Below are 13,505 nucleotides of genomic sequence, written 5' to 3'. Positions count from 1 at the left end.
CTTGCCGCTGCTGCTGCAACCCGAGGCTGTGACTCATGACTCACGCACCGATCGCAGCCAATCACGCGGAACAAAGGAATAATTGAGTCAGAGATCAGAGGAAAAGGGCCAGGGGAAAAAAAGACGGTTCAATCTCCCCCACAAAAGGAGTTAGTACCGGACTCATTTTTTTTTTACACTGACGTCTGTTCTCTACAGCAGATCTCTCTTTATCTGAATAAGAAATCTGTATTGTTAAAAATGATCTAATAATCCTGCAACTGCTTCCTGCTGTTTTCATAGTCTTCCTCCCCAGTCAGCAGAAGACGTTGAAAATACTTATTTTCAATGTCTTTCGCTCATAGGGTCCCATTCTAGAGAAGTGCTTTGAGTGCCATGTACGAAAAGAACAGTGGGAAAACTGTTAGTATATTGGCTGTTATCATATGTATCTGTGAGCACAGCATGTGGTTTGGGTGGGTGGGTGTGCTGCCTGCGGAACATGATTCATCCCAAAAACTGTCAACCTGCGTGGCTGACGGTCTCCCTCCGGACAACGTGTTGCAGCACCATTTCCAGAGCGTCTACAGCCTGGTGTAACCCACTTAGAAACAGTACCACAGCCCCATGGGGGAACAGCATGTTGGCTCTTTTATCAAGGGCGACGGCAAATAGGCCATTCATCTCAATAGCTCTCTCTCATACAAGAATCAGGTAACAACACTGTACGCACACACCTCCATTTTTCTGTTACTCTCTCTCCCTCTCTTTTTTCAGTATATATTCTTTCTCCCAAACCGCCATCACAGCCGTATGCAGTTCTTTATTGTTTTTGTCGTTCGCACACAGTTTCCTCCTCTTGTCTCTTTCTATCACTACTTGTCTCCTTTGATGTCGGCTTCTCTCCCATCACCTGTCTTGGATCTCTGTCTCAAACTCGCTGTCTGCGCCATGCTGACGGCAAAATCGCTGCATTTAGTGAATATTTCTGGGCCGCCTTTGTCCGGGTAGCCAAGTCATTTAAAAAGGTGCTGTGGCTGGCACAAGACAGACAATAGTCCTGTCCTTGTCATAACAAAAGTCTAGCACGCACACACGCGCACACGCACAAAATGAGCTTGCACATCCCTGTACATAAAACAGACAACACACACACAGCATTGTCAGCATTGGCACTGTGATAATGGCAGGGCGAGAAGCAATCTGTGTACCCCCACCCTTCTCCATATCAGACAGCCCCTTGGTTAGCTGCTGTTCTTCAGAGGAACGATCGCTGGGACAAACAGAATCACCCACAAGCACACACACACACACACAGAGGCGCTGGAGGTGAGGCTGCCCACTCTGTTGCCCCTGTATCATGCATCTGAAAGTAAGACAGCTGGCCAATCAAAATGCTGCCTAACTCAACACGACACGGGCCACCTTCTGTCCAGCAGGACTCTGGGTAGCCAGACCGTTGGTAGGGTGGAGAGGTCTCCAGTCTTATGAAATGTGTACGCATATTGTATTTTTTTCCACAATCTAAAATAAAACACAGATTGAGGGAGAGGTCACAAAATAAATCAAACAATCTTTGTTATTGTGAGAGGTGAGAGAAGAATGCGGTGATGGACACGAGAATAACAACAAGAAAAGGCCCAGTGATAGTTGCCATGGTAAATATGACCCTCATCACCCACTGAACTTGCTTTCCCTCTTCCTTCTCCTTCTTCCTCTATTTCTCTCTCTCCTGCTCTCGTTTACTCTCCCTGTCTCTTAACCTCTCTTTCCATCCTCCTACCTTCCTCTCTATTTCTCCTTTCCGCCAGGGTAGCTCCCCCACAGGGCCCAGGCTAGAGGGTCATAAGACAGGGCCGAGAGAGCCGACCTTCAGCCTGTCACGCCAGTTGAGCCAGGACCCATCGGAGACAGACCTCAGGGAGACACAGCCAGCACCAGAGCAACCCAGCCTGCCTTTAACCCATTTTATGTTTTCATGTTAACTGTTTGTTAGAATATCTTATAGATTCTTCTAAATAATAGGGTGCTGAATCCTCGTAGATAGTCAACAAATTGAACAATACAGCACCATAAATGATATCATATTATAAACTGGGTGGTTCGAGCCCTGAATGCTGATTGGCTGACAGCCATAGTATATCAGACCGTTTACCACGGGTATGACAAAACATGTATTTTTACAGCTCTAATTACGTTGGTAACCAGTTTAGAATAGCAATAAGGCACCTCGGGGGTTTTTGATATATGGCCACGGCTAAAGGCTGTGCCCAGGCACTCCCCGATGCATCGTGCCTAAGAACAGCCCTTAGCTGTGGTATATTGGCCATATACCACACCACCTCGGGCCTTATTGCTTAAGTATATCACTCACCAAATAGATTTCATAATAATAAAAAAAAGTATGTATATTTATATAGGTATGTGTATGTATATACATTTGAAGTCGGAAGTTTATATACACCTTAGCCAAATTGTTTACAGACAGATTATTTCACTTCAAATTCACCGTATCACAATTCCAGTGGGTCAGAATTCCAGTGGGTCAGAACATACACTAAGTTGACTGTACCTTTAAACAGCTTGGAAAATTCCAGAAAATTATGTCATGGCTTTAGAAGATTCTGATAAGCTAATTGACATCATGTGAGTCAATTGGAGGTCTACCTGTGGATGTATTTCAAGGCCTACCTTCAAACTCAGTGCCTCTTCGCTTGACATCATGGGAAAATCAAAAGAACTCAGCCAAGACCTCGGAAAAAGAATTGTAGACCTCCACAAGTCTGGTTCATCCCTTGGAGCAATTTCCAAACGCCTGAAGGTACCACGTTCATCTGTACAAACAATAGTGCGCAAGTATAAACACCATGGGACCACGCAGCCATCATAACGCTCAGAAAGGAGACGCATTCTGTCTCCTAGAGATTAACTAACTTTGGTCCGAAATGTGCAAATCAATCCCAAAACAGCAGCAAAGGATATTGTGAAGATGCTGGAGGAAGAGGTACAAAAGTATCTATATCCACAGTAAAACGAATCCTATGTCGACATAAACTGAAAGGCCACTCAGCAAGGAAGAAGCCACTGCTTCAAAACTGCCATAAAAAAGCCAGACTACAGTTTGAATTGCACATGGGGACAAAGATTGTACTTTTTGGAGAAATGTTCTCTGGTCTGATGAAACAAAAATAGAACTGTTTGACCATAATGACCATTGTTTTGTTTGGAGGAAAAAGGGGAGGCTTGCAAGCCGAAGAACACCATCCCAACCGTGAAGCACGGGGGTGGCAGCATCATATTGTGGGGGTGCTTTGCTGCTGGAGGGACTGGTGCACTTTATATGGATTTATTGAAGCAACATCTCAAGACATCAGTCAGGAAGTTACAGCTTGGTCACAAATGGGTCTTCCAAATGGACAATAACTCCAAGCATACTTCCAAAGTTGTGGCAAAAAGGCCTAAGGACAACAAAGTCAAGGTATTGGAGAGGCCATCACAAAGCCCTGACCTCAATCCTATAGAAAATGTGTGGGCAGAACTGAAAAAGCATGTGCGAGCAAGGAGGCCTACAAACCTGACTCAGTTACACCAGCTCTGTCAGGAAGGAATGGGCCAAAATTCACCCAACGTTTGACCCAAGTTAAACAATTTAAAGGCAATGCTACCAAATACTAATTGAGTATATGTAAACTTCTGACCCACTGGGAATGTGATGAAAGAAATAAAATATGAAATAAATCATTCTCTCTACTATTATTCTGACATTTCACATTCTTAAAATAAAGTGGTGATCCTAACTGACCTAAGACAGGGAATTTTTACTGGGATTAAATGTCAGGAATGGTGAAAAACTGAGTTTAAATGTATTTGGTTAAGGTGTATGTAAACTTCCAACTGTATATGTATGCATACGTGTATGTGTATGGATATATATATTTACCAAAAAAAGATATGGGGGATTGGAAATGTTGCAGAAAATTACATTGATGGAAGCAACAATCTTTCCACAATATTAAGCTGATCCACCCCTAAAATAAATTCTTTTTTTTTTTTATGTAAATAAATAAATAAATAGATTTCACAATGCATTACGTAACATTTTAGCCATACTCTCATGTAGACAGACTACTGTCACTGTGGTAAACAATATTTATACTGTCATCATTAGACCCACAGACACATCTAATCTTCTATAGGCCAACTCACATGTGCCAGACAGACTACTGTATCTGTTAAAATCAAATCTCATACATCTGTTTCATAGATTATCTGGCAGTAGGCAATCTCTTAATCTCACATCTATTGAATAGATGATCCTGTTTCTTACTCAAAGCACTACCAATAACAAATATCTGTAAACTCAGCTTTACTCAAATCTCATTGTTAGAGATTTTAAGATTCTGAGTAAAATATCAGTTTATCTTTTCAAATTACATTACACATACATAGCCTATTTAACTGACACTTGTGGTTGGTTTGATAGAGGGATTAACCTTGATGACCAGACATGACAATGCTGACATGAAAATACTAATATTGTCAATTATTCTAACCATAAAAAGTGTTGTGAGTTTCAATTCACTAGCCGTGTTTACACAGGCAGCTCAATTCTGATATTTTTTTTTTTACTAATTGGTCTTGTGACCAATCAGATCAGCTCTTTTGTCAATAATTGAGTATAATATCAGAATTGGGCTGCCTGTGGAAATGCAGCCATAGTGGCATATTACTTGTATTTGTGAGGTCATTTTAGGTTCCATTTAGACAGATTTCACCTGTAAACTGGGATGGTCCACGCCATGTTTTTCCACCTCAGAGCATGTGAACTGTTTTTGCAACAACACAGCTGCACTGTGGGAGGAATCATGTGTTGGATGATATGGCAGCATATAACCCCCAGGCTCCCACTGTGTATTTGTGTCCCTTTTCCACAGGATGTACACCTCTTCACTCCTGCTAAAATAGCCTTTCCACTGACTACAGCTGATTACCATCAAATCACTAGTTTTCCCCGTGGCTATCAAACAAATTAACTTGGGGGAGAAAAGGTTTGGAATCAAGAGAAGCAAAAAAATGTACTTGAATGGAGCACAACAAAGAGAGATAGACAGTGAAAAAAAAACTTGATGAAAATCACAATCACAATCTATAATGTATTATAATTAACCTTTGTGCCGGTTACTAATAAAATAATGATTAGGGCCCAGTGCAGTCAAAGATGTAATTTTCCTGTGTTTTATATACATTTCCACACTATGAGGTTGGAATAATACCTGTCACATTTTGAAAATGACTGACTGAAATGAAAAAGACTGACTGAAATTGCAGCCTGTTTTGGTGGGATGGAGTTTTGGCCTGCCTGGTGACATCGTCAGACGGTAAATTAGTTAATAGAACAATAAGAAACAGAGTTCCAAACCTCTGTCAATAACAGCTAGTTTTAGTTTTTTCCACTCCACTCAAACCACTACCAGACAGTCCTAGCAAAATTCTTGCTTGAAGAATTCCTCTATGCCAAGAAGCTATTTTAGTTTATTTTTGACCATTTTTCATTGAAAAAAATCACAGTAAGGTGCTTAATTGTTACCCATAAATTATTTTATATTGAGATAAAAATGGGTGCATTAATCGAGAATGGCAATACATTTCACGTTGAACGGACAGGAATATCACAATGAAAAATATGGACACATTCGCCATCTACCCGTTTATATTCAGCTCCATTGCGCTGTCCACCGTGCAAAGCGCCAGCTATTAATGTATTATTAAGCCTATTCTTATTACCCAACCTTACAGGCCTCACAGCAGCGGAAATTATGCTTTGACACTTGCTAATTGTCTAAACGAGTTCCTTCCTAACCCCGTGAACCGGAACGAACAATGGCAGAATCTCAGTATACGAGCTGTCCATGCTCAAGACCCGCGACGCTGAGCAACAACACTGACTAGGCTAGCTACTCACCTGTCAGGCTGTCGTAACACTCGATCTCCGTGATCTCCACGGTTCTCCGCTGCTCTTCGGTCAGCTTGACGGCGGCTTGGCTCAGGAGGTTGACCTCGGAGTCCGTGCTTTCATCCACTAAATGCACCCCTTTCAGCTGCAGCAGAGCCCGGTGGTACTTCCCTATCGCTTCCCGGAATTTCTTCTCCTTGTAGCAGCGGTGGCCCTCCACCTTGAAGTCAATGGCTTTCTGTATGTTTGCCTCCATCTCCATCTGTGCCGAGCCTGCAAGACACCCTCCTCCAACGCCGACGTCCCCCGCGGCCGCCGCCAGGCTCCGGCCCCCCGCCTCTGGGTAGCTCTTCAGGCTCTTTATGGAGTGCTGTTTTGCTTCCATCTCTCTCAGTGGGCGCGACTGGACCGGGCCATGCTGTTCCGACGAAGGTCTATTTACTCCGAGGACTGGAGCGGCGTGCTGTGCATAAAGAACGCGCGAGACAGGCAGGCAACAACAATACAGATGAGAGCGAGAGAATAAAAACCTAGCACGCACCGCGCAAATAGGCAATAAGCTATCAAAACAGCTTACACAAATTCAGATTACCGTAAATTGTATTTTATATAAAAATCACAAATAATTGGCCAGACATGACAATGCTGAAATGAACTGATTCCTGAATTACAAGCCCTCTTCTATCTATTTTTGACCATCGCGCGAGAGGATGTCTTCGATTGTGTGTCTGCGCTCGAGCCCCCGGCATGCGCCGCTTCAGCACCACAGCCAGCGGACTCAGGCTCGCGCGTGATGCATTGTGGGGAAATCGAGGAGTCGTGCGGAGTTCAATCGGATCTTTCACCTTAAAGTTGTAAGCAATCTTCACTTTGATTCATATGACCAATCAAGAGTCATGATGGATGTATGCAAAGAAACGGGAAATAAAACTAAAAAAACAACACCAACATTTATTACCAGGAGTTGAAATTACTGTATGAATATGCCGGGGGTAGAGACTAAATCTATTCTACAAATCTGTCGTTTTAAAACCTGTAATCAACAACATGATTGTAGTAAGCCTATGTGCTCTAGCTCTGATCCAAATGGCAATTGCGCAAATGAAATCAATGAACTCAAGACTATTCCATATACACTATACATACAAAAGTATGTGGACACCCCTTCAAATGAGTGGATTCGGCTATTTCAGCCACACAACACAGTTGTTCACCTGACTAGGCATCTCCTTTGCCTTTTAGTTTTTTGCTTTCTTGAGTAAGGCAGCTCCAAAATGCAGGTGTTTCAGCCTAGCTCAGTGCTTTCCGTGGTGGTGGGGCAGCTAGCGGAAAATACAGAGCATAGGGGTTGGTGATGTTCCCTTGTTGTGCCGTGATTGGCTCAGTGTTCTGTCACTCATGGGACACTACGTCAGCGCAAAATCTACAGGTAGAGCTAGACATTCAGGCCCCTTGGGTGCTGCCATATAATTACATTAGAAGTGCCCATCCAAGAAGACTCAAGGTAATTGGCCATAGATAAAATAACGTCAAATCACATTATATCTACCGTAGCTTTGATTGTACTGGACATGTCAACATCATACTTTCAAAATGTTAGCTAGCAAGCTAGACAAGCAGTCATCATCATGAATCAAGTTGACAATCTAATGGCAAATCCTTTTCAATCCTTGTCATTTGATGAAAAATTATCAATAAAACGTATCATTGCTTATCGGCCATTGGACATAAACAAGTTGCAGCGATGTGACAAGATCATAAGTTCTGGTCCATGGCGTTGCATTTGAATGTTTATCCTTTGAAATAAAATGTAAAAAAATGACCCCCTTTTTCTCCCCAATTTCGTGATATCCAATTGGTAAAGTTTGAGTACATTGTCCATGCTGTCAATCCAGCATGACTTCTGCCACGTTCAAGACAACTGGAAACTCGTAACTGGGAAATCTCAGACTTCAGTGAGTTCAAGACGACTGGAAACTCTCGGAACTGGAAAATCTCAGACTTCAGGGAGTTCAAGACAACTGGAAACTCGGAACTGGGAAATCTCAGACTTCAGTGAGTTCAAGACGACTAGGAAAATACAGAAAATGATTTTGAACGGTCATCCAACTCGGGAATTCCAAATCGAGAACTCTTGCCTCTTTCTAGAGCATACAAGAAGAACCGCTGCGCCACCTTCCTGTTCAAGTGAGCACAGCACAACAAGGTGAGTCCAAAAATGTATTCTATGCTGCTGCATAAATCAAGTAATATGCTAGGGAGATACTTATACTGTAGCCAAGAAAGTAATACTAAGTGTATGTTGTGTAGTAAGCTGTTAGTAGCCCATGTCCCTCACCCTAATAATTTTACTGTAAGAATGGCCCATGTCCTGAATTCTGTTGATAGTACATTTCAAAAGTACTGAACAAAGGCGTATTGACTACGTCCGTCCTAGCTTGGATTACCTCTTATCTACTAGTCGTTCCCTTATGTCATAGCTTGTACATCTCAATTGTTAGTAGAAACCTAATTTGTTTAAGCAAGTCAGCCATATCAGCTATGTTTTTTAAAAAGGCAGTAGATGAGGCTGAATTAACTGTTTCGCTGCCAGACAAGGCTCTGCTGATAGCCAGGTGTAGCAGTGGTAAGGATTCCCTCCATGGTGCTGAAGGAAAGCTCTGCTGTTGGGACAGCTTTATGTAAGGCATTAACAGTTTGTGGGCACCGTTTGTCACCGTTATAGTGCAATTAATGTATTGTTTAGTGTTGTGGCTTTGCCGGCATGCATAAAACTTTTTTTGCTTAAATTGCCACTGCAGCCATGCAATCTCCATAGACAAAAATTGGCAGTAGAATGGCCTTACTGAAGAGCTCAGTGACTTTCAACGTGGCACTGTCATAGGATGCCACCTTTCCAACAAGTTAGTTCATCAAATTTCTGCCCTGTTAGAGATGCCCCAGTCAACTGTAAGTGCTGTTATTGTGAAGTGGAAACATCTAGGAGCAAAGAACTGAACCACCAAGCGCTGAAGCGCATAAAAATGTGTCTGTCCTTGATTGCAACACTCACTACCGAGGTCCAGGCTGCCTCTGGAAGCAACATCAGCACAATAACTTTTCGTAGGGAGCATCATGAAATGGGTGTCCATGGCCGAGCAGCCGCACACAAGCCTAAGATTACCATGCGCAATGCCAAGCGTCGGCTGGAGTGGTGTAAAGCTCGCCTCCATTGGACTCTGGAGCAGTGGAAACGTATTCTCTGGAGGGATGAATCATGGTTCACCATCTGGCAGTCCGAAGGATGAATCTGGGTTTGGCAGATGCCAGGAGAACACTCCCTGCCCAAATGCATAGGGGCAACTGTAAAGTTTTATAGAGGAGGAATAATGGTCTGGGGCTGTTTTTCATTGTTCAGGCCCCTTAGTTCCAGTGAAAGGACATATTTTTTAATTACATGTTTTTCTCCCCAATTTCGTCATATCCAATTGGTAGTTACAGTCTTGTCCCATCTCTGCAACTCCCATACGGACTCGAGAGAGGCGAAGGTCGAGAGAGGCGAAGGTCGAGAGCGCGTACTCAGAAACACAACCCCGCCAAGCCTCACTGCTTCTTTACACAATGCACACTTAACCCGGAAGCCAGCCGCACCAATGTGTCGGAGGAAACACCTTACACCTGGCGACCGTGTCAGCATGCATGCGCCCAGCCCGCCACAGGAATCGCTAGAGTGCAATGGGACAAGGACATCCTGGCCAAACCCTCTCCTAACCCAGACGATGTTGGGCCAATTGTGTGTCGCCCAGTTGCGGCCGGCTGCGACACAACCTGGTATTGAACTAGGATCTGTAGTAACGCAGCTAGCACTGCGATTGGGCTTGTAGTAGATTGTTTAGCAGGTGGCAGACTATGTGAGAAGACTTGTGAACTATATTGCCATTGTATCTGAGAGGAGTGAGGTATGAATGAATGTACAGGAAATGATAAGGGGAACGTTCCCGTGAATAAACATTTGACTATTGTAGCTGGGCCTCCGCCTGATTCATTTCCTACAAATTCTGGGTTTCAGGCTGAGAGTAATATAATTAAATTGGGTTATGTACCTGGATAACATATTTCTCTTAACATGACCCTTGCAAGATCAATATCCTGAGCACTCTGGAGCTGGTTTTCATCAAGGATCTCTCTGTACTTTGCTCTGTTCATCTTTCCTGACTAGTCTCCCAGTCCCTGCTACTGCTGAAAAAACATACTCACAGCATGATGCATCCACCACCATTCTTCACTGTAGGGATGGTGCCAGGTTTTCTCCAGACGTGACACTTGGCATTTAGGCCAAAGAGTTCAGACTTGGTTTCATCAGACCAGAGAATCTTGTCTCTCACTGTCTGAGAGTCTTTAGGTGCCTTTTGTCAAACACCAAGCGGAATGTCATGTGCCTTTTACGGAGGAGTGGCTTCCGTCTGGCCACTCTACCATAAAGGCCTGATTGGTGGAGTGCTGCAGAGATGATTGTCCTTCTGGAGGGTTCTCCACAGTGGAACTCTAGAGCACTGTCAGAGTGACCATCGGGTTCTTGGTCACATCCCTGACCAAGGCCCTTCTCCCCCGATTGCTTAGTTTGACTCGGCGACCAGCTCTAGGAAGAGTCTTGATGGTTCCAAACTTCTTCCATTTAAGAATGTTGGAGGCCACTGTGTTCTTGGGGGCCTTCAATGCTGGCAAATGTTTGTTGGTACCCTTCCCCAGATCTGTGCCTCAACACAATCCTGTCTCGGAGCTCTACGGACAATTCCTTCAACCTCATGGCTTGGTTTTTGCTCTGACATGCACTGTCAACTGTGTGACCTTCTATAGACAGGTGTGTTTATTTCCAAATCATGTCCAATCAATTGAATTTACCACAGGTGGACTACAATCAAGTTGTAGAAACATGTCAAGGATGATCAATGGAAACAGGATGCACCTGAGCTCAATTTCAAGTCTCATAGCTAGGGTCTGAATACTTATGTAAAAAGGTATCAGTTTTTAAAATGTTTTTATGCATTTCTAAAAACCTGTTCTCACTTTGTCATTATGGGGAAGTGCGTGTAGATTGCTGAGGAAACTTGTTAATTTAATCAATTTTAGAATAAGGCTGTAACGTAACAAAATGTGGAAAAAGTCAAGGGGTCTGAATAATTTCCAGAGGCACTGTACAAATACACAAATACATTCTAGAGGATTCTGAAGGACCTTTCCTATTTCAGCATGACAATGCCCCAGTGCGAGGTCCATAAAGAAACGGTTTGTTGGGTTCGGTGTGGAAGAACTTGACTGGCCTGCACAGAGCCCTGACCTCAACCTCATCGAACACCTTTGGGATGAATTGGAACGCAGACTGCGAGCCAGGCCGAATCACCCAACATCAGTGCCTGACCTCACTATTGCTCTTGTGGCTGAATGGAAGCAAGTCCCCACAGCAATGTACCAACATCTAGTATAAATATTTCCAGAAGCGTGTAGGCTGTTATAGCAGCAAAGGTGGGACCAACTCCATATTAATGCCCATGATTTTGTAATGAGATGTTTGCATGTGCACGTGTCCACATACGTTTGTTTGTGTAGTGTACCTACGTCGGCTAATTCGGTGGAACTTATTTTTCTAGGGGCAAATGGTGTCCATTTTAATGATCTGTGGCCAGATTCCATTGGAACCACAAAAATACCAGTGCTGTGCCCTTTTGTATAGCCTAGTCTGCATTAATTCCACAGGACACAAACCTACACTGGTATAGAATCCATGGTTGTTGTTGTTCGGCCACACTCCTCTATTATGAGTGCCCACTGTGCCCATGTTCCACTGTTCACATTAATGAACAGCATCACCTGCTGTGGGACTGTGCTGGTTACTAAGCAGCAGTGACCCAGAGGACTTTCCATCTGACAAAGCTGCTCTGGTCCTGAAAGATCACGGACACGTAATTACACTCAATCACTTCTCCACTGTAAGATCTGATGAGGACTCTGTTGCAAAAATGGTTTCTGTGCATCATCTAGGTGGGTGCTAGCCTGGGTACCAGTCGGTTTGAGTTATCATTCCACTTCTTGTCATGATCACATGACACAGAGTACAGAGAGTTTCAAGTTCCTTGGTGTCCACATCACCAACAAACTATCATTGTCCAAACACACAAAGACGACAATGCCTTTTCCCCCTCAGGAGACCGAACAAATGTATAGTGAGACTGTTCTCTCTGTCCCCCCACTCGCTGTTTATTATCTATGCATAGTCACTTTACCCCTACCTACATGTACAAATGACCTCAGCCAACCTGTACCCCCACACATTGACTCAGTACTGGTATCCCCTGTATATAATCTCGTTATTTTTATTTTGTGTCACATTTTAGAATGTGTAGTTTAGTTTATTTAGTAAATATTTTCTTAACCAACGATGTAGTTCAAGAAATAGAGTTAAGGGCTTGTCAGTTAAGCACCTGTTGTATTCGGGGCATGTTAAAAATGTAATTTGATGTGATTGGATTTGAAGGAGTGGACATTTAGCTAAACAGGTTCTGGATTTCAGGCTAGGTGGGTGCTACACAGTGGTGTAAAGTACTTAAGTAAAAATACTTTAAAGTACTAAAGTCGTTTTTTGGAGGTATATGTAATTTACTTTACTATTTATATTTTTCAATACTTTTACTTCACTATATTCTTAAATAAAATAATGTACTTTTTACTCCATACATTTTCTCTGACACCCAAAAGTACTCCTTATATTTTGGATGCTTAAGCAGGACAGGAAAATGGTTCTATTCACACATACCAAATACTTTTAGACTTTTACTCAAGTACCATTTTACTGGGTGACTCACTTTTACTTGAGTCATTTTCTACTAAGGTATCTTGACTTTTACTCAAGCGTGACAACTGGGTACCTTTCCCACCACTGATACTACAAATCAGAGGTGAAAGCAGTGAAGTGAAGGTCGATGAGAGTTCTCTCTCTTCCATGTATTATGTCTGTCTGAAACAGTGAGTGGGAGAAGACTGGACAGGCTGTCACATTGCACCATCCCTCCCATCTGTCTGTCACTGTCAAAGCCTGGTTAGTGGTACCAGCTGTGCTCCTGCCTGTGTTTGACGATGCAGCGCATTTGTGTGTGAGGGGGAGGCTAAGACACCCATCTCCGGGGAGGTAACACTGACAAGATGGAGAGCTCCCTGACTCAACCCCCAACACACAACACTCCCAGACAAACACACACCACTCCTTCAGACAAACACACAACACTCCCAGACAAACACACACCACTCCTTCAGACAAACACACACCACTCCTTCAGACAAACACACAACACTCCCAGACAAACACACACCACTCCTTCAGACAAACACACACCACTCCTTCAGACAAACACACAACACTCATTCAGACAAACACACACCACTCCTTCAGACAAACACACACCACTCCTTCAGACAAACACACAACACTCCCAGACATATTATTGAACTCCTCGATAAATGATCAGCTCAATGTCTATTCCACCGAGAAGCCAAATATTGACTCTGGTCTCACACCTGCAATTTTAATGATAGGGTATCT

General features: G+C 43.3%; 1 protein-coding gene across 1 annotated transcript in view; it reads right to left on the bottom strand.

The window, feature by feature from the left end:
• Positions 1-6,732, bottom strand: part of LOC110507405 (tetratricopeptide repeat protein 9B) — a 32,506-nt gene extending 25,774 nt beyond the window's left edge. Inside the window, exon 1 of the mRNA XM_036965264.2 lies at positions 5,942-6,732. Coding sequence (XP_036821159.1) covers positions 5,942-6,317 — 376 coding nt within the window. The 5' untranslated portion in view covers positions 6,318-6,732. The remainder of the gene's footprint in view (positions 1-5,941) is intronic.
• Positions 6,733-13,505: the final 6,773 nt, after the last annotated feature.

This window comes from Oncorhynchus mykiss, chromosome 27 (assembly GCF_057628025.1).
Source record: "Oncorhynchus mykiss isolate SJ-2025 chromosome 27, ASM5762802v1, whole genome shotgun sequence".
In the NCBI taxonomy this organism is placed as follows: Eukaryota; Metazoa; Chordata; class Actinopteri; order Salmoniformes; family Salmonidae; genus Oncorhynchus; species Oncorhynchus mykiss.
This window is presented reverse-complemented; position numbering and strand designations above follow the sequence as displayed.